The 22,055-nt window shown below is 39.8% G+C and overlaps 1 protein-coding gene across 2 annotated transcripts in view; it reads right to left on the minus strand.

Moving 5' to 3' along the window:
- Positions 1-22,055, minus strand: part of DMD (dystrophin) — a 2,163,935-nt gene that overhangs the window by 207,645 nt on the left and 1,934,235 nt on the right. For both annotated transcript variants that reach the window (XM_065915496.1, XM_065915495.1), the window contains one exon: positions 12,902-12,962. In XM_065915496.1, the coding sequence (XP_065771568.1) occupies positions 12,902-12,962 (61 nt within the window). The remainder of the gene's footprint in view (positions 1-12,901; positions 12,963-22,055) is intronic.

Consider the following 22,055-nt stretch of genomic DNA (forward strand, 5'->3'; position numbering starts at 1 on the left):
GGGAGACCCTGGTTCCATCCCTGGGTTGGGAAGATCCCCTGGAGAAGGAAATGGTAACCTATTCCAGTATTCTTGCCTGGAGAATCCCATGGACGGAGGAACCTGGTAGGCTACTCCAGGAGCCTGGTAGGATTATAGGGAAACACCAGGCACAGATAAAACATTCTTCACCTGGAGGAATCTGAAATAATCAGATACAATGCCCCAAATATCCCTATTCGTTCACATTAGGATATGCTTTGGTTTCATATTCACAGAAAGGCTTTTAAAACATTTATGCATAAATAGTGATATTGAAAGGAAGCCATTTCCATCTCCAAAGGCTTCCATTTTATAATCTGTTAATGACAAACATAGGAAAATGCTCCAGTGACCACGCCCTGCTTGCCATCCAGTTATGACTCATAAAGCCATAAATTCCAGGTTTACTTACAGTAAGTAAAATAGCCAGACCAGGTATATCCTGCTAAAAACATTTTATAGATAGGGACTTTCAGGTATCTTTCTGCTAGTTAAAGGCCATTAACAAGATTAACAAGAAGGTCTGAACAGTCATTAGCATGTTTATAGGGAGGTCTGTTGAGTTGAGGTCGTTCACTCCCCTCATCCCATAGGGAATGAGTTATAGGCCTGCGGTTAATACTCTTTTCTCCTCTACCCCTTTCTCTCCCTTTCCTTCCACCTCCCTTCGTCTCTCTCTCTGTACATATACATATATATGTATATAAATATGCACAGATATACAGGTATAGATGCAAAATGGTCATCATTTTTCTTTTAGTTTTAGCTACAAAGATACTTGAGGCTTCCCTGGTAGCTCAGATGGTTAAGAATCTGCCTGCAATGCAGGAGACCTGGGTTCAATCCCTGGGTTGGGAATATCCCCCGAAGAAGGAAATGGCAACCCACCCCAGTATTCTTGCCTGGAGAATCCCACGGACAGAGGAACCTGGTGGGCTACAGTCAATGAGTAGCAAAGAGTCAGATATGACTGAGTGAATAAGCACACACAAAGATACTTATACATTGAGCTTTTGCTATACTTATGCATGGCCCCTCCTGTTCCATTTAGGGTTCATTCTTCCCTATTATTTGATGGTTTTTTGGCAGAAAAGTTTGTAGCACTGAAATAAGTTAGAGTGAAGAGAAATAACTTGGCCTTATATTTGACAAAGCACACATTTATAGATTAGTATGGGGTGACTCTATATTCAGATAGACATTTTTCTTAATCTTCAGGAAATACAAGTTATTCTTTACTCTCAAAAACATATGAATTGCCCAAAGTCATTTTCTGACTTTAAGTCATTACAAAAGAAAGCATAAGAAATACTTGTTAGCCACCATATAGTTATAATAAAAAATAAGAGAAATCATTCTGCAGTAAGGTGAGATTTTCCACATGTAATGCATGGGATTACCAAATGCTCAGTGTCTAGGGAAGTCAAGATTACAACCATAGGCTATTTGCCTTGTAAGGCTAGAACCATGGGCCTGGGATTTATGGCAAAGAGGAGACTCTGTTATCAGAAGGAGGGGATGGTATCAAATTCAAGGACAAGCTCTAGTGTCAAAAAGCCTCCCAAAGAGTTGTCCTAGTCCATTTGAATAGACCCTGTGATACCCTTCAAAAGGGCTTAGAATTGGGAGTATGGGGAACAACACATGCTGTGGCATCTATAACATCAGGTTACTTGTCTCGCATACTCGCATCTCCGCAAAGCCCTGATGGAAGTGCCAGGAAGTGACTCAGACATCCTCCACTTTCTCAGCTTCCACAGAGGCAAGCAAATGCTTACATCATGGCTGGCCAGGTTTTTGTTTCAATTTTTGTGGCCCTTTATTGCCAAAAGCAGCATAGAGAAACTTAGGTCTTGACAAGAGCACAGTGGCAGAAGTTGATTAGCGAGGGAAGAAATACGATGCAGGGAAGAACTAGTAGGATAGTGCTGGTGATTTTCAAGATGGTGGCCCTACAGTGGAGGACTGGTCACCCTTGCTTACACTAAGGGCCAGTTTTCAACCAACAATACTAAGAAGTTGAAAGAGTTGGGGACAACAGATGAGATGTACTAGTCATTATTGTTTGTTATTATAAATCTCCATTCTCTAGTTTTCAATAATTTTTTTTCTTCCAACTCTCAACACTTCTCCTACCAAATGGGTCCCCACCTGCATCCTCAAGAATCCTGGCTAAGTTGGCCCCTGCCGCTGGGGGAGAGGCAACTAACTCCCACCCAGGTGAGGAACTCCAAGCAACTTTGATCCACTAGAGTGTGCATGTGGGGGGTAAGGGTAGTGATTGTGGGGGTCCTAGTTTGGACAGAAGGCGGGGCAAAGCCAGGTGATGTCACAGGGTTGGTGGGAAAGGCACAGAGCCAGGTCTTTATTAATGTGACTTGAGAAAGCCACCAACCTCTCTGAGTCTCAGCTACTTCTTCTTTATTAGATACTAACTGGGGTTGTGAACCTCATAAATGGGAAGATAATAGCTAGTTGGAGCACTTAGTAGGCACATGTTACACTTAGCTTTTCATCCTGTCTGGGAGGTCTTATGGACCAGAGCTATGAGATGTTCCCTTAGTAGAAAGCAAAAGACCGAGAAAAAGTGAGCACACCGGAAGGAAACAAAAGCACAACAAAAAAATTCCCAAAACAGCAAAGAAGCCAGTTACAAATGATTCTCTGCACTATCTGACTTGCAACAGCTTTGGGGACCAAGACGGATATGGATACGCTGAGAAAGAAAAACAGAAAAAGTGACTGAAAGTTTCAGGGGGAGCAGGGAAGCTTCTCTGCTTCATCCACCTGGCAGTTCATGGTATCACAGGAGATGTGATCACTGAATGTGGACAGGGGCCTCATAGAGGACCTGTTCTTAGGAGCCTTTACAGGCTGCTAAAAACAGAGAGGTTTTTTTTTTTTCTTTTCTTGTGCAAGGATGTGAAAATATTGCAAGGCGACAGCACTGATGTATACAATGCACTCATTTTATTTTTCAAAAGAAATTATGTGTGTGTGTGTGTGTGTGTGTGTGCTGACAACTTTCTAGAAGGAAGTATTCTCATTCCTTCTCCCTACCCTCTGCCCTCCTCCCTGTCCCTCCTCCCTGTCCCTCTGGAATGAGGGAGGGGAAGACTGAATGGGATTTGGAGTTTTCCTGCTGAGAAAGGGACATTTTGTGTAACCAGGTCAATGTTCAAAGGACTAATGCTCTAAGGAAATTATCCAAAGGGGAGAGGCGGATCGGGGTTATTCAGTTATTTTCAAATGCTGTCTGGGCTGCTGCTGACCTTTGTAAAGGCCAACAGGATGTGGCTTCCCAGGGGGACAGGATAAGAAGCAATTAGAGGAGCCTAGGAGAGGCTCAGGAATGTTTGGGAATGGACAGATACCCCAAATTATATGGGAATGCCAAGAACAAAAATAAACTAATTTGATCAAGGATATCTGTGTGCTAGAAAATGTTCTAAACACATAGCTAACACTGGACATAGCTGTAAGATTTTCTTAAAACCCCAGCACTTAGATGTCAGTGAGACTTCAGTTCCATTTTGGAGAAGTTCATTCATATTCCCTACGTGTCAGAAAGGAGAATGGGTGTGAGGTTAACTAGTCACAGAGTCAGATTATGATAAAGTTGGGTTTCCAATGCAGGTTTATTTGAGGCCACAGCCCATGGTCTTTTTTACCACACAACTATGGGAGAATGAACGCGTTTCACAAAGCTAGAAAAAGAAAATGAAGCAACAGTTGAAATAATTTATTCCTCTTTTTCGGGGACAGAGACCTAAATATATTTCATGAATACTCTCACATTCCCCAAGGTGCCATGAATGAGGTGAGGGGGAATACAATACCTGGGAAATATATCAGAATTTTTGACCTGTACACAACAATGTATTTTAACTGCAGCATATATGTGCATATGTACATATGTTGCCACCTTTAAGCATTACACATGGCACAGAATGTTATAGGATTTTTTTTTTCTGTAAAATAAAAACATCACTATCATTCTCTTCAGACTCAGTGGCTACTATATCCCAGCCCCAAAAGTAAATCCAAAGTAAACGCTTAGTGAAACACAGAGGTTGATCAATTTAAAGCTCTACTGAACACTGCAAAATCTGAAGAATGATCATGAGTGGCATTTAAGAAAAACAAAAAGACCCCAGTTCTACTGTAACAAAGAAAGCTAGAGCTCAGAATGATTTCAGGCATTATCAGGTGGGCTAAGTCGTATTGCAAATCACAGTGTTAAAGACAGAGCAGAATCCAGACATCAGGGTTTTGTATGTACCATTCAGATACTCAGCTAAGGATCATCTGCTAGGCGCCGGGTTTAAGAGACCTGAGAAACTCTATAGGGTTTCCCTGGTGGCTCAGCTGATAAAGAATCCGCCTACAATGCAGGAGACCCCGATTAGATTCCTGGGTCGGGAAGACCTGCTGGAGAAGGGATAGGCTGCCCACTCCAGTATTCTTGGGCTTCCCTGTTGGCTCAGCTGACAAAGAATCTGCCTCCAATGCACGAGACCTGGGTTCCATGCCTGGGTTGGGAAGATCCCCTGGAGAAGGGAAGGGCTACCCACTCCAGTATTCTGGCCTGGAGAGTTCCATGGACTGTACTCTATGTAAGACTCAGCACACTTTGTAATATTAACTGGTGGCACAGTGGTAAAGAATCCGCCTGCTGAGTCTGATGTATGAAACAGCATCCAAACTGGTGCTCTGTGACAACCCAGAGGGATGGGGTGAGGAGGGAGGTGGGAGGGGGGTTCAGGATGGTGGGGACATATGTATACCTGTGGCCAGCTGATTCATACTGATGTATGGCAAAAACCATTGCAATATTATAGAGTAATTGTCCTCCAATTAAAATAAATTAAGAAAAAAAAAGAGAATCCACCTGCCAATGAAGGAGACTCAGGTTGGATCCCAGGGTCAGGTAGACCCCTGGAGAAGGAAATGGCAACCCACTCCAGTATTCTTGCCTGGGAAATTCCATGGACAGAGAAAAGCCTGGTGGGCTACAGCTCATGAAGTCACAAAGACTTTGCATGACTGGATGACTAAACAACAATACCACCACCACTAGGGGATATGAGAGACACATTTGGGTGGTAGATCTAAATGGACATACAGACACCTGAAGATTTCCAGGAAACTGGAAAGCATGTGAAACTTCTTGTATGCATTTGCTTATTCATTCATTCTAATATCTACTGAGCGCGTGCTATCTGTGAGGCACTATGCTAGAAAAAGACACACAGTCCCTATCCTCAAGAACTCTATTATCTCCGTTGAGGTTCTATGTATCCTCTGATGAAATTGTAAGGAAAGATGTGAGATATTTTTTGGTGAGCCTTATGAGACAGAAGATAGTAACATCTACAGCTACCAACAAGATGTACAAAAGCAAAGGCCAGAATCAGCACCCTGTGTGACACTATGGCATCTCCCGCACTCTCTTTCAGGTACCATCTTAAGCTGAGCTGTTTTCAAGATTATATCATCAATTATGCATTACTGACCATTCCTTCGTCATTGTGGTTGCAGAGCTTAATGAGACTCAGCTAATATGACCTCTGGAAGCATCAAACTGTGGAGGAGAAAGCACAGCAGAGAAGACTGACCTCTGGGTTATCTCTGTGTACAAAACCTTTTGAAAAGTCAGAGCACCAGGCTTCTGGCAGAGATTCCACAAATTTAATTACCCAGAGATATTCACCAGTATCCTCAAAGACTGACAGCTGATTCTCTATTATATCCGCTTCTTATTATCAATGGTGCTAAACAGTTAAGGAAAAAGTTTCACATTATTTGTCCTTCCTATCCTGTTAAGATTGATGGTACAATAAGAAACCTCGAGGGCGATATGAAGATTCATTTTCACTCTTCTGGAAACTATTATAAGTAATTTCTTTTTCAAAGTCAACATTCATAAAATCAGGGAATGTCAGGACTGGAAATGACCTATAATATCATGTGATTCAGCCTCTTCAGGTGATGGATGGAGAAACTGAGACTCAGACAAGACAAGTGATTCACCTTTGGTCAAATAGCTAGTTAATAGGAAAGTTGAAATCAGACTTCAAGTCTTCTGATACCCGGTCTGTTTACTATTTCTCCCATTTCATAGTGTCTTGTCAGCTGCTAAAAGGTGTATTTTGAAGAAAAATATACATGTGAAGGATTTGACCAGAAACAGCACAAAGTATATTCTGCGAAAAACTAAGGACACCTCTGCAATCCCAACCAATATTCAAACTGAACACCTGAAGATAAGTAAGGTATCATGAATGAGACATGGGGGAATGTTTTCTTAGCTGGATATCACAACCCAGTGTTTTTTTTAATAATAAGAGCCCATCCCCGGACTTCCCTGACAGTCCGATAGTTAAAACTTTGCCATCCAACAAAAGGGGTGCAGGTTTGATCCCTGGTTGAGGAGCTAAGATCACACAGGACACAACCAAAAAACCAAAACATAAAACACAAGCAATACTGCAACAAATTCAATAAAGACTTAAAGAACCCGTCTCATCAGAAGTGTTCCCACCACATTCTAACCAACAAATATTTAGGATCTTGACTGATGTTACAGCTGAGACATAGCTAACTATCGCTCTCTCTCTAAATAAACATTAAGTAGTGAAATAAAAGTCAATAGTTCAGAGGAACAAATAAACTCAGCCCAAAGTTGAAGCAGAACAACTCCTGGCACAAATAATAGGGAGCTGGAGCAAGAATGAGGGCAAGATACGTTTTAAACATGGGCGATAGCTGGAATCTGAAAAACTGCCCAGAAAATTGAAATTGAGGCAATATGGTACGGAGGTAGGTGGTGTCAAAACTCAGATGCTACTGGAGTTAGGGAGCATGGGTACTCAAAATCAGAGCAAGGTTCATCAGAGTAACTGCAAAAAGTTCAACAGGATACAAGAGGACACAAACAGCAAAAGGTAAGTGTAGGGTGATGGCCAAAATTTCATGCTGAGAATCAAATGCTTGTTCTAGTAGAACCACAGGGATGGTAGCCATAGGAATACAGGAGAGTGAGAACTCCAGTCAGCCATTTCGGCAGTGACACGGCAATAGCAGTAAGAAATGCTGACTGAAGCGACTGTCAGCTTCAACCAGGGAGGTTTTATATCGTATTTTGCTAAGCAGAAACCAGCAGAAAGTGATGAGCAATTCAGATGTAACAGGTGGCTGGAGAAACATGCCTGGGATTGAGAATGGAGAGAAGGATAGATCAAGGTTATTAGACATCCACAGCAATGTAGACAATATCCAAAATAACTAGCAGGAAAAAACAGACACTCCTTTAGACCTGAGCTGTTTCTTGAACATTGTATGTTAAAAAGAGCTGAACAGTAAGAATGTTCCCCAGAACCCCATTTTTCATGCCTTTGTGAAGTGCTTCAGACATGTTTAGAAAGGCAACCTGATGCAATGTACTGCTGGTGACTGAGTCAGCAGGTTTCTCCCAAGCTTCATTACTGAATGCCTCCCGATATTTAGCAACCACAGCGTCTTTGCAGGAGGAAGGACCAGCTTGTCTAAAAATCAAATCCTTCCTAAGAGACAGCTGGCAGAAATAAAAGGTCAAACACTTGATCTGGTATTACACATAAGTAGCCACAAACCAACCTTCTGCTAGAAGTAATATATGTAGAACTGGTATGACCTCAATTGGTTTCTTCATGTGTGCATCAATGGGAGACTGTGAATAGCATTTACCTTGTTCATGAGTGAACAGAGACTAGAGACGATGCTAACAAATTTAATAACCAATATTTGGGCCATTCCAGTCACGACACCCCAAGGAAGATATAACAGAGCTGGAGAAGATCCAGGGAAAAACAACTAAGATGATCAAGGGAAATGCTTATCTTTCATTCAAGGGCAGACTGAAAACCTAAAAAGGATTAGACTCTCAGAGTGGGAAGATGAAAATGAAAAGGAGGTACTGAGGGGATATGAGATTAAAGTTGACTCTGGGTAAATAGAATTGTATTCAGTGAATTTCATAGCACTTAATTGGGGCCACCCCTTGAGGTTAAGGAATGTAGATTAAAGAGAAACTGAAGTACATCTTTATTTATTTATAGAGAAATCAGTAAGTTTATAGAACTTCTTATTTCTAAGACAGGACTGAAGGGGAGAATGGGAAAAGTTTAAGAAACCACTGGATATACTCAATGCCAATAGACTGCACAGTGCATTGTAAGAAATGGTCATGATACATCCTGATATTTTTTAAATGAAAATTACTAGGTTAATCGACAACACATCTACTGTTGTTTGCATGTGGGTCAGACTTCTGGGCTAGTCGCCCTGTGGGTCTGACCCAGTGTGCTATTTCTTATGCTCTTATTATGTCATCTATACAAAAACATGTTGCATGCAAGTTTGGGATTTCTAAATTCTTCTGACAGTCCAGAACACAGAAAAATAATTTTCTAACTCATTAAGAAAGCAAGAGACAGTCCCAGCTCTTGGCTCCACGTGGTTTACCCATATGGGAGTGTGCAACATAAATAGGTGAAAGAAATTCTAACAGAATGCAGCAGCTGGTTAAAGGCTATTATATTGAAATTTTCATGAGTTTGACAGTAGGCCAAAAAACTACAAAATGGCAGAGAGTGGAAAAGGCAGTTGTAACAGGTTGAACATTGTTGGTGATTATTTTTTGCAGTGGCAATGAAAGCTGTAATCAAATAACCTGAAAGAGAGGCTAGCAGGAATAGAAGAGCCCCAAGGGGAAGGGAAAATGAAGACTGTAACAATGATATACACTGTGGACTAATAAACTAGACAAACATGTAGTTTGACGTTTCAAAATCAAGGTTCTTAGCATCATATGAAAAGCCAGTGTTAGGATGCAGGTATAAACACTAGTTGATTGGCTATCTAAAGCAGAAGATGTTGTTGCAAACTCAAGGACAGGTGACTGACTCAGTAACTAACTGGAACTGTGCTACTGGTATAGAAACTTCTTATTATGTGAATGATCAGTTTATTTCAGCATTGAAAAGGAACTATTATATAGCATTAAAAAAATACCCAGAAAAAACACTTGTTTCTGCAGCTGGATATACGTGGTTAAAAACTCTTGCATGGAAGTCAGGACAAATATGAGGATAAATAGGAGCTGGTTGAAATGATGTCATTACAAATACTATCATTATTGTTATTTGTGGACCAATGAGGTATCTCATGGGAAATAGATGAGGAAACAGTGGAAACAGTGTCAGACTTTATTTTTTTGGGGCTCCAAAATCACTGCAGATGGTGATTGTAGCCATGAAATTAAAAGACACTTACTCCTTGGAAGGAAAGTTATGACCAACCTAGACAGCATATTAAAAAGCAGAGACATTACTTTGCCAACAAAGGTCCATCTGGTCAAGGCTATGGTTTTTTCAGTGGTCATGTATGGATGTGAGAGTTGGACTGTGAAGAAAGCTGAGCACCAAAGAATTGATGCTTTTGAACTGTGGTGTTGGAGAAGACTCTTGAGAGCCCTTGGACTGCAAGGAGATCCAACCAGTCCATCCTAAAGGAGTTCAGTCCTGGGTGTTCATTGGAAGGACTGATGCTGAAGCTGAAACTCCAAAACTTTGGTCACCTGATGCGAAGAACTGACTCATTGGAAAAGACCCTGATGTTGGGAGGGATTGGGGGCAGGAAGAGAAGGGGACAACAGAGGATGAGATGGCTGGATGGCATCATCAACTCGATGGACATGAGTTTGAGGAAGCTCCAGGATATAGTGATGGACAGTGAACTCTGGTGTGCTGCAGTCCATGGGGTCGCAAAGAGTCGGACATGAATGAGCGACTGAACTGAACTAACTGAAGGTATCTCAAACTATGAATGGCATCTGCCAGGGCATTAGGTTCACTGGATCTTGTACAAAGTCATTTGGTATAAGCAGAATATTTTAGAGAGTAGTAATGTGCAATAATAAATCACAAATGTTATCAATAATCTGTCTATGGACAATGTTCTGAACATGTGTTCTCCCTATGTTATGGCTTAACATTTTAAGAGTATATTTGAGAAATTGCACAATCTCTAATTTCAAGGAGATTATAATTGTACAGAGAATTGTCCTCCCAGTTAGGTTGCCCTCCGAGATTCGAAAACTTCCCCCAGACCCGCCAGTGAGAGGGTTTCCTGGTGTTTGGAAACTTCCTCTATTATGACTCCCTTCCTGGGATGGATCTCCACCCCTAATTCTATTGTCTCTCTTTTATCTTTTATATTTTATCCTACCTCCTTTCGAAGACAATGGGCTGTTTTTCTGGGTGACTGATGTCCTCTGCTAGCGATCAGAAGTTGTTTTGTGGAGTTTGCTCAGTGTTCAAATGATCTTTTGATGAATTTGTGGGGGAGAAAGTGGTCTCCCGTCCTATTCCTCTGCCATCTTAGTTGTCTTGTACAGAGAATTGATCTCTGTAAAGTTTCCAGTACATCTTTGAGAAATTAGGTAATTCTTCATTCCAAGGAACTGATCACTTCAGAGGCTTTTAAGGTCTCCATACTCACCTCTCTGCTCATTTTCCTGTCTATTGTTCCATATTTCTTACCATTAAACTAGGAAGAATAATAGTTCTAAATTAAACACCAAGACCAAAGCTCCTTAGGTACCTGGAGAAACTGGAGTGGACTGAGAGGGCATATGTGAAGCTAATTCACAGTGGAAAAATAAAATTTCTGTGTTATTTTTAAAACTGAGAATTTATATTCTGTTAATAATGAAAATAAAGAATTTTTTTTTAAAAAAGATTAAACTTCTTAAAAAAGAAGGCTGAGTTCTTAAAGGTTTTGAATTTGGACAAGACTATGGAATCAGTCACATGCTTTGATTCCTAGAGTTACAAAGGAGCTTAGATGTCATCTAGTCCAACTCTTCATTTGAGAAATGAGAAACCAAGCTTTGTGCAGGTGAAATGACTTGCCCTAGGCCATACAATCAACTAATCACAGAGTCAGGACCAGAAGTCATGTTTTCTTATTCCCAGATCTGTGCCCCTCCCAAAATCAGAACCATAATCTTCAATTTGGTGAAGGAGCTCTGGACAAACAGGAAGAAAAACAGAGAGTGGCTGTCCTCTGATCCTATTGAGTAGCAATAAGAGTCTAAGATACAGGGAGGAATTATAGCTTTTCTGGAATTTGTTTTCTTTTCATTTTTTTGGACCGAATTCATTTCCACTGCTTCACAGCACTGTGCTGGGATCTTTCAAAGGAGATGTAATATCAGGGAGAAGATACCTATTTAGGGAAAGGACAGTGGGATGAGAGGGGTACTCTAGGAATCCCATGAGACACTTAATGAACCCCAAACAGGTAACAATTTGGAGAATGACGGCTTAAAGATGTCTCAGACTCTCAGGTGATCCTAACATCTGGGCCACAAAAGGAGTTTTTATTCTAGTTCATAAAGGAATTGGATAAAGTGAGAGTTTTAGAAATGGATTGAAAAAGGAGCAGGTCTTAGTCAGAAATGGAAACTTGTGATGATGAAGACACTGATGTAGAAGAAGACTGGGAAGAATTTGAATAAAATGGCTCCACAAAATATACAGTGCATGTAAAGCAATACAGTTCATGTCTAAAAATCAGTACATTATTTAAGAGAATGGATAATTTTAAATAGGTATTAAACCATGTACTTTAGAGTGACTAAATAATTATACACAACAAAAATAATAAAATCAAATTTGAAACTGGAAAATTAAAAAGTAGGATCAAAACACACTGAAGTAGAATTTTTAAAGTGAGAGAAACCCTGTCTGGAAAAATTTAGTAAGACCACCTTTCCTAAAGGATATAGCTCTCCTTGAGGAGCCAAAAACATCCCTTCAATCCCATTCTTCTGAGTTAACAAAATTGAGGCATGAAATCCAATTTCTTGAGAACTGTGGTAATGAAGATCTAGGACTGCCCTTATTGCTTGAGAACTGAATTATGAAGGATTGATGGGCAGTAGAAGAATAAAAACAGACTCGATAAAAGATGGCAGGCTGAAAAGATGGAAAAACATTTCATATTTTTAGTCAGACTGATAGTGGAAGCAAGTTCAAAGACTTAAGTTGGTATTGCAGACTATTTCACGAATCTGATTTATTTAAATTGTTGTTGAGGTGGCTGACTGAAACTTAAATTTAAGCTGGACTCAATTACACAATTGATGAGTAACTGTTAAGGTACCATAATAACTCAATACTCTCTCTCCTCTCTCTTTCATGGCAACCCAATGTATCATAATTTGTATTTCATACAGCATCTTGCAGAAGCTGCTTCTAAGAACCTGTATGCCTTTGACTGACATAAATAGCCCCCGAAAACAATATCATTTTTGTTGTTGTTATGTGAAAAATGCCGAGTGCTATGTGTTGAGAATTAACACCTCAGCTCCACAAATCCAGAACTGTGACTGCCTGCCTTTGGGTACATCAAGTATTTATTCACCTAAAACAGTCTGTGGACAGATAGTTGCAGACACCTTCCATCTTTGTCTAAAGAAGAAATGTGGGAAAACCCCTGAATAAATAAAATTGTTCTTGTAAGTATTCACTGCTACTCTCCATCATATTATAGGCAGTTTCTATTCTATTGCGCGAAATCCACACCACCTCCAATCACAAACCATAACATGTACGCTGCATTAACTGGACTTTTCCAAAAGGTACCTCCCTGTGGCATCAGCAAGTTTTCAGTGGTCATTGTAGCATGAGTTACTTATCCAAGCTTCCTTGGGGAAGAAAGAACTAGGTATTGTAGGCCAGGCTAACATTGAGTTTTAAAAATAAATTCATCTGTGAATATACATATTAGCCAAAATACATGCCTCTTTAAGAACTTGATGTTTTCGACTTACTTGATATAGTAGGGCACTTTGTTTGGTGAGATGGCTCTCTCCCAGGGACCCTGGACAGAAGCTAAAAAAGGGGGGGAAAGAAAGGCAAAGAGGTCAAGTTCACAGCAAACAAGAAAGACAGCATTAATCTCCAGAATTACAATTTTACACTGATATTGGTCTGTTTGTTCAGTTGCCCATGAAGACAGGACGGATTAACGTGCTGTTCTGAAGTTTCTGTCCTGATATAAGTGAAATTGAACTCATTCAGGCACAAAGATAAATGCAAAGGGGAAAAAAACACACACAAAAAAACGTTCCACTGTTATACCTATAGAGCAGATAAGAAACTGAATGTGTACAGGTTTTCTTTTATGTGTCTCCATTGGGTGCTGTTCTTATAACACTTCCTGTTGCTGTTTTGCAGTATCTTTTACTGTTTGATTGACTGTGTTTTATTAGTTTAGCGGCTAAAACATCACTCTATGATATATTTATATTCTAAGTTATTGACACTAAAGTACTCCACTTATCACTCTGATATGCTAGTTTTCCTCTTTATTTGGTTTGAACAGAATTCAATTTCATTTACTGATGACATGTTTTAATTGGTGCCTCAAAAATGTCAGATGACCAGCATGATCTGATTAGAAAAGATAACCCCAAGTGAGAGAATGGCACCCGATACTAGAGCGTAATAAAACTTTGGTGATGAGTGATGGATCCTACAGGTGAAATTAAATTTCACATACTGGGAATTCGTTTCATAACAACTTGATTGTATATCACTCAAATAAATCACTTTTAAATTGTTTTAAATGCTTAACTTGTAATGCTGTTTTTTTTTTCTTTTCCAAAGTTGAATAACCTTTTATGTGCGGTTTAATATGATGGGGTTTTTTGGCTTCTTTAAGAGAAAATGATCATGTTAGGAGATATTATACCATTTCCTTAATAATAAAATCTTCCTCCTGAACAGAGTTTTAAGAAACTCCAGTTTTGATACATAGAGTTGCATCAAGCATTTAAATATAAGAAGCATTCCTATTAACAACCAGTAATTTTATGTGTATGTCCATTTTTCCCCTGAATTTTCATCCTGCTTCTAAGCTGAAGCACAGCTGATGTTGACCATTACTTCCTCCTATGAAAATCTCCCTTCTAAATTAGTCTCACAGTAAATTCAGTCCACAGTGTATTGAGATGTAAGAAAATGTCAAAGCTAATATATCCTTGACTACACTGCATAATATGAAAGAACAGCTTCTAATAAAACTTTGCCCACTGCCAGACAATTTAAGGGTAATGAAACTATAGATTCTTTGTTTTACATAGAGTGATAGAGGGCTCAAATCACCCAACCTTCAACCAGACATGCTGCTTTGTACCTTGGCGATATGTCATTTAACAGATATTAGACATGAATCTGTATTTAGCTGCTAATTATGCCTTTTCATTTTGGTGGACAGATTTTTAATATAGAGGAAGAAGACATTTATCTGTTGTTTGGAAGTAGTCCCTGCCTTCAAACTCTCCCTTTCTTTTTCTGTTGTTCTCTCCTTCACCTTTGTCATTATCTGCTCAACTCTCCTCTTGTCCATTATTCTTCTCTAGGACACAATTTTCTTGACCAGATTAGTATAGAGAGTAATAAGACCCGATCTGAGGACTTAGGCTGAACTCCCTGAGCTGACTGGGCAGTCTGCTGTTATGGGAACTTAAAAACCCAAGCCTTTTCTAGCATGAAACATGGTGGAGAGCCAGAGATCATGGCTCCTGGTTGCTCGGGGTGCCTGCTTCTTAAAACCATAGCATAAAATCAGAAGGTAGATGAGAACTCCAGGGAGCACTTGGTCCAGTTTGCGTTGGCTGTATTGCCAAGGCTATGGATGGCTAAGCAGAGAAGGAATGGTTCTTCTTCCCATAAAGACTGCTATGGGCTGAGCTGCACCATTTGTCTGATCATCCTTCTCCAGTTCCCTATTATTCTGCTGTTCAGTCGCTCAGTCATGTCCAACTCTTTGAGACCCCATAACTGCAGCATGTCAGGCTTCCCTGTCCTTCACCATCTCCTAGAGCTTGGTCAAACTCATGTTCATCGAGTTGGTGATGCCATCCCACCATCTCATCCAGAAAGTCTGATCTGGAGGCTGCCGAGAATATCCTCTGATAGCAGAAGAGTCTGTTCTACTGGCTGCTGGGTGGGGTGCTGGCTGGGTAGGGGTGCTCTGCCTGAATGGAACAACCTTCAAGCAGAAAATCTAGCAGGAAACAGAGGAAAAGTGGAATGCCTGCTGAGTGAATGGCCAGACCCACACCAGGCATCTATAGTGGACTTTGTACAGTTAAACATTAAAAGGAAAAAAAAAATTCCCCAGAAAATGCCAGAGTAGTAGTTAAGAATATGCTTGAACTAAAAAGTTGAATGGATATAATTTTTTTAAAAAGTTCTACAAAAAGGTAAGTTCCAGATCAATATGAAATTTTAAGTTCTTGTAATTGGAGTTTTTATTAATTTTTATAGAGAGTATAGAAATTATATATGAAAATGGTGAATTTTTTTACCTTCTAAAATAAAAGCTCATTGCCTTTCTGTGTAGCTATTAAACAGATCTGATGGTGAGATTCAGCGAAGCTTTTGTGCTGAAAGATGTTTTTCCCTCTTTGACTCACAATTCATAAATGTACCTAAGCAACTGCTTTGCAGTCATCATTTGAAAGTCAGAAATTTTATACCAAAAAATGTCCTTGATGCAATAAAAAAGAAAAATAACAGCCTTTCTCCATCTTGCCCCTGCCCTCTATCCCTACCACACACATACACGGCAACTACTTGCTTTAGAAATAACACACAATCGGACATCGGTTCTATGCGATTGGAATCATTACTCCTCAGGAGACTGCTAAAAGGTTGTTGAACAAAAGCTCGGGGCTGCCGGATTCTGGTCTTGCATATATTCCAAAGTTTGTCAAATATATGGTAACTCTTGTAAGTGTGTTTCATAATTATCACTTTACTTCTTGCAGGAATGCCAATGCCAGCAACAGCTGTTTCTTATCTCAGGGTACCAGTGGAAGCTTGTCATCCCTCACAAAGCTAGCCTACACGATAGGCAGACACATCTCTTATGCCTAACGTGTCCATTTTTACTAGCCCATCACATGCAGATTTACTGGCAAATAGTTTTTAATGACACTCTGCTGTCCTTTGGTATTTTCTTATACAGATGTTTCTATAATTGCTACATGTAATTCCAATGCAGCTTTGTGATTCAGATTCTCAAGGGTAAAAACCATCCATTATCATACGGCAGCAGCACCGTGGGGTATTGTCTACTGAATTTAAATAGCAAACTACACATGAGTTTATTTATTCCAAAACCAACCTCTGCATTTCCCCTTGGTTACAGAAGCAGTATGATATCAACAGCAAGAAAAGGTAACAGTTCTACTTTCAAATCTCTGTCCTCCCTCGAGGTGACAGGATTCAATATCGTGCCCGAGGTGTTTTTGTAAATCACTACACAGGGCCCACTGTTTCAGGGAAGTTCTCATTTCTACCATTTTCTAATGCATGATGAACAGAATGGACCAAGGGAAAGCACCCTGGTGTTAAGCCATGTTTTAATCAACACAGGGATCCAACCAGAAAATTAGAAAGAAAGCTAGTATTATTTAACCTGTGCCAAAAGTGCACTCGCTGGAATTCAGACCCTCCTATGTTCAGTAATCTTTCTACCTTTCTTATATTTGGTGGCTTTGGAGTTTAACAACATAACTTGGGTCAAAAGAAAGTGGGGACAGTTTATAAAAATAAATAAAACCCACCAATTCACTGGGGACAAAAGAGAAACCTCACCTGTGGGGGTTATGAAAAAGGCATTGGGGAAGATAGGCCAGCTCAGAAGCATGTGGATTCCAAGAATGGTTTTTATGGACTCAGTCTATCAAGATCGACACTAGAGCAATATTTCTCAACCTTTCCCCACTCTCTTCCCCACTTCCGGGTATCTTTTCTTTCTTTTTAAGAAGATCAACACAGAAAACATCTTTATTTCTCTTTATTGAACTTCTATGTACTAAAGTCTATTTTTTCAGTCTATTTTTTGCTCCTAATCACCCTATGCCACAGATACACTATATCTGTATCAGTTTCTGCATTTTTGTATGTATCTGTGCTTCACATATAAAGAGAATGAGTTTTACATCTCCCCAAAACCAATTTTTGCCCTCTTGGGGGCAATATCACTTTGTTGAAAATTCTTGATCTAGAGGAAGTGATGGGAGGGGTTGGGGGAGAAAGGAAAACCCCTCTCTGTGCCTGAAATGTGACTTCAAATAGCTCATTTGATATAGTCAGAGTGACTTGTGAGGTGGGTATTATTATTTTTATTTTGCAGATGATCAAACAGCTAAGATCACATGGGAAGATATGTCTAAGGTCATAAATCAGTAAGTATTAGATGGTAATTTTGTGGGTTTTTTTGTAATTTTGGTTTATTACTCAGAGTTAAAGTCAGATGATTCAGGAAGTGGAGAAAACACGGCTATCACATGTCTACTCTGTACCACGCATTGTATGTTTCTTAATGTGATCCTTCCAAATGCCCACCATGGTCACTCTATTCCATTGTTATACATAAAGCAACCCAAGCTCAGAAACGGTCAGTAAACTAACTCAGCTAGTAAAGGGTCACACAGCTAGTAACACGTGTACCCCAAATTGCCACCAGGTCTCTTCTTTGGTAACAGCATCTGTTACTGTTGGGTGCAGCAGTGTTCCGAAGGTCCTGAGAATGTTAGCTGAGGGTATTCAGGTGAGGCTCCTGGGAAAGTTCTTTCAAAGACTGACTGAACTGAAAGGCAGCTTTGCCCTTTTCCCATCTGCCTTCTTCCTGCCTTGGATGTGATGATGTTCGGGAGCTATAGTAACCAGGAGAACAGAAGCCGTCTTGGTTGCAGCTCCCCAGAAACAGACAGGCACAAGGGTCTGAGTGCAAGGAGTGAGAGGCCTGATGGAGGGAGGCACTGGGAGAAGAGCTGGAAGTGAGTCAGGAAAGGGAAGCAAGCTGATCAAGGATGCTTTGCTGCTTTGGGCAGCTGGGGCTCAGTGCAGCTGGGGCTTCAGTGTAGGACACACTTCAGAGTTGGTCCCTGCACACCCGAAGGGCAAGGGAATGGTGAATTTATCTACTATTGCTCGAGGGCTATTCCTGGAGCGTGGAAGTCTCGAACTCCCCGGCACTTCCGGTATGCCCCTTGTGCTGATGGCCAGAGACGCCCTTAAAGGCAGAGTCAGAGGTATGTGCAGTTGCAAGTCTAGTTTTGGTGAGCCTGGCTATGGTGAATGCCAGAGGTGATATGGGTAGGACCCTCACCACTTAGGTTACAGGAGTTATGCACAAAGAATGGCTGAGAAAAAGGGGGGAGGCTCAAGAGGATGAGGATATATGCATACATATAGCTGACTCACTGTGCTGTACAGCAGAAACTAACACATTAGAAAGCAATTATACTCCAATAAAAAACAAATAAAAATTTAAAAATATATGAAAAATCTGTTTTTTCAACTTTATTTTCTTAAAAGTATTTTATTGTTTGACTTTTTAATTACAAATTTTAAACTTTTTATTTTATGTTGGAGTTTCGCCAATTAGCAATGTAGTGATAGTTTCAGGCAGACAGCAAAGGGACTCAGCCATACATATACATGTAACCATTCTCCCCCAAACTCCCCTCCCATCCAGGCAGATAATATGGAGCAGAGTTCCCTGTATCATATAGCAGGTTCTTGTTGGTTATCCGTTTTAAATATAGCAGTGCATACATGTCCATCCCAAACTTCCTAACTATCCGCTCCTCCCATACTTATCCCTGGCAACTGGAAGATTGTTCTCTAAGTCTGTGAGTCTATTTCTGTTTTGCAAGCACGTTCATTTGTATCATAGAGAAATCTAGTTCTTGACCAATATGTAGCTATCGTTTCAGTTTATCTCTTAATTTCTATGTGAGAAACTTAGAGACTCCTACTTTGTGTAAGTCACTGTTATTTGAGTTTTCTGTTACATGCAGCCAAACCTGCTTCTAACTAGCCACTAACTATCCAAACCATCTGTGGTTGTTCACATCATTTTAAAAGACTGAACAGTATTCCATTAGTAGAAGTACTATATTGTATTTTATAAGTTCTCTCTTTGGGACAATTTAGATTGCTTCTAGTTTTTCACTGGTATAAGTAAGGCTACAATGAACATCTCTGTAGATAAATCTTTGCACACATCTTTGTTAATTTTCTTAAGTAAAATTCCTAGAAGTATATTTACTTGATTCAAGGATATGAACATTTTAAAGGCACTTTATGTAAATTATGTTCTTGGCAACAGGAGTCTTTCTTTACTGGTCAAGGTGGAAAGAGAAAATCCATGGTCCACAACAGGTCAATGACATTCCATTGGTACAATTTTCAAGGCATGTTAGATATATTGTGTAATACAATGGACTATTTGAAAACATGCCTTTCTCATCACCTCTTTCCATGATAGATAATAAACTTTTTGAGATCAGAAAGGCATTCAGTACACTGGCTTTCTACCTCTAATCCCAGCTCAGAGTCTAGAAGGGTATCTGGATTGCTAAGGGTGTCCAGAACACAGATTCAGAAGGGCTGGATTTGAGTCCTGACACCATCATCACTGCATGATCTTAAGCAAGTTTTGTTTTCTCCCTGAGCCTTATTTTTCTTATATACAAAATGGGAATAATGATATCTCCCTTAGTGAAAATGTTGTCAAGATAAAATGAGAAAATCAATATGAAATTGTTTTGCAAAATGCTAATCACCATACAAATCATGTCGCTATCACATAGTTATGGGATGTCGTCTGAATAGTAGTCCTGGAAACTATCTCTTTGTCTCAACTGGGCAGCATTTGTCTTTCACCTTCAGATCCAGTTTTAACTACTATGAATGTGCCTCATATAGTATAAAGTGGGCCAGAGAGAAAAGTCTTTGAACATTATCTAACTGCCTAGGCTTGTGGTAACTTTTTTCTTCATCTTTGTCTGCCTAGACCAACGCCATCTTCCCAACAGAATCTTCATTCTTAGGTAGACCATTTGTCCATTATTCATCAGTGTGAATGTTGAACAGATTAGTTCATATATGATACAATGGGAAATAGCAGGTCATAGACTGTTTTATAACCAGAGGATTTGAATGATGAAAAGACAAGAAGATTGTTCTTGAGGTACTATATACACAAGAGGTTATACAGATTAGAGGTAGGAGGGCGGAGTTTGAGAGGTGGTTCGTAAGTGACTTTGGTGTCCAGTGAAAGCAAGAAGTCACAAATGACTCTATACTTCTAAGATGTAGTTAGTAGGCAATTAGGAGTTTCACTGACAGGAAAGATAAACTGGAAGGTGAATTTCAGATAAATTATGTGTTTAGATTAAAATACTTGGAAGATGGGTCTTATCACTGAAACTCAAGTGAAAGATCAAGACTGTAAGTACTATATAAAATGGCTGAACTCTTTAAAAAAATTATTTATATTTATTTGGCTCTGCTAGGTCTTGGTTGTGGCATGTGGGATCTAGTTCCCTGACCAGGGATGGAACCCAGGGCCCCTGCATTGGGAGTTCAGAGTCTTAATCACTGGACCACTGGAAAAGACTCATGGCTGGACTCTTTTTAAGGAGAGAAGGCTGTCAAAGGAATTGTACCCTGTGGCATGCACCAAAATGGTAGTGGCAATAGAAAAGCTGCCAAAAAGGATAATGTAGAAACTAGAATGAAGTAGGGTGAAACACAAGAAGGAGAGCCAGATAGTGAAGTATGAGCTACAGTGGATTCCAATGGACTATAAAAGAGAAATATGTATGGCTCACAAGATCACTGTTGATCTCGACAGAGCAATTTTATAGGAGTGCTGAAGACTAAATCAGATCAGACAAGTTGATGGAGCAGGTAGACAGAGGGGAAGTAGCAGTATTAGGTCCTAACTATGTGTTTGAGAAATGGTGTATGACAGGAGAATAATGTGAATGCAGTGGGGGATCATCTGAGGGTTAGTCACGCCTCTCTTCTGTCCTATAAACCAGCCTGTTTGATTCATTTATTTATGGAATTTGTTTCTGGTCTGCTTTATAATAATTCTCCAGGCCAGAATACTGGAGTGGGTAGCCATTCCCTTCTCCAGGGGATGTTCCCAACCCAGGGATTGGACCCAGGTCTCCTGCATTGCAGGTAGATTCTTTACCAGCTGAGTCACAAGGGAAGCCCTTATAATAATTAATTACATGAAAAACTTATTTCTACTTTTTTCACTTCCTAAGGTCATAATCAAGATTATAATACAGGGTTTCAGTTTTCAGTTTAATGTAGTACATTAATAACATGTAGTTATTAATAGCAAATGTATGCATATGTATAGATCATTTTCACCCACCACAATTGCTTTCTGTATGATTTCTATTTTCTCTTGATGTGATCCATAGAGCTCCTGTAGCCAGAGTAAGTTTTCTGTCATTTAAATGAAAGGTCAAGTTAAATGTAACACTTTCCAAGACATTAAATTAAAATAAGAATAGTATTTTATATATCTATACCATATATCAAAAGTAAAGATTCAATGAAAACTTTAAGATCACTTACTAAACTTTCAAAGATAGGCAGGTTTTCCATAAAGATTTCAACAGCTGAGACAGATGGGCTGCATTCCAGAGGGGAAGGTCATGAGAGTGATGAATGAGACCTCTAATGTCTGCCATGGCTGTGAAAATCTTTATGGCTAACTAAAATTCCTCGCGAATAACAACCTGTAAATATTATATGAGCTGTCAGGCAGATAACACTGAGCTCTGAGACCATCGCACATGGTGAACAGAATGCCAGACTGTGGGGTTTGTCAGTAGATTGCCAAGTCATTTAGAAGTTCAGGTTTATATTTGATCTGGGAAGACGAGAGTTCATACTAAAGTCTCTGGCAAGGTGACTGAGTTGTGGAGATAGACACTAGATCTAATATCCAGTGCCTCTGGCTGTACAACTCCACAAAGACCAATATTTGGTAACATGACTTGAGAGAAAAGCTCCTTCAAACTGACTTATACCAAGCTCCAGGAATCTCATTGTGATGATTAAGCCAGTAAGAAAGAAATCAAGCCTCATAAG

Source organism: Muntiacus reevesi, chromosome X, assembly GCF_963930625.1.
Source record: "Muntiacus reevesi chromosome X, mMunRee1.1, whole genome shotgun sequence".
Lineage (NCBI taxonomy): Eukaryota > Metazoa > Chordata > Mammalia > Artiodactyla > Cervidae > Muntiacus > Muntiacus reevesi.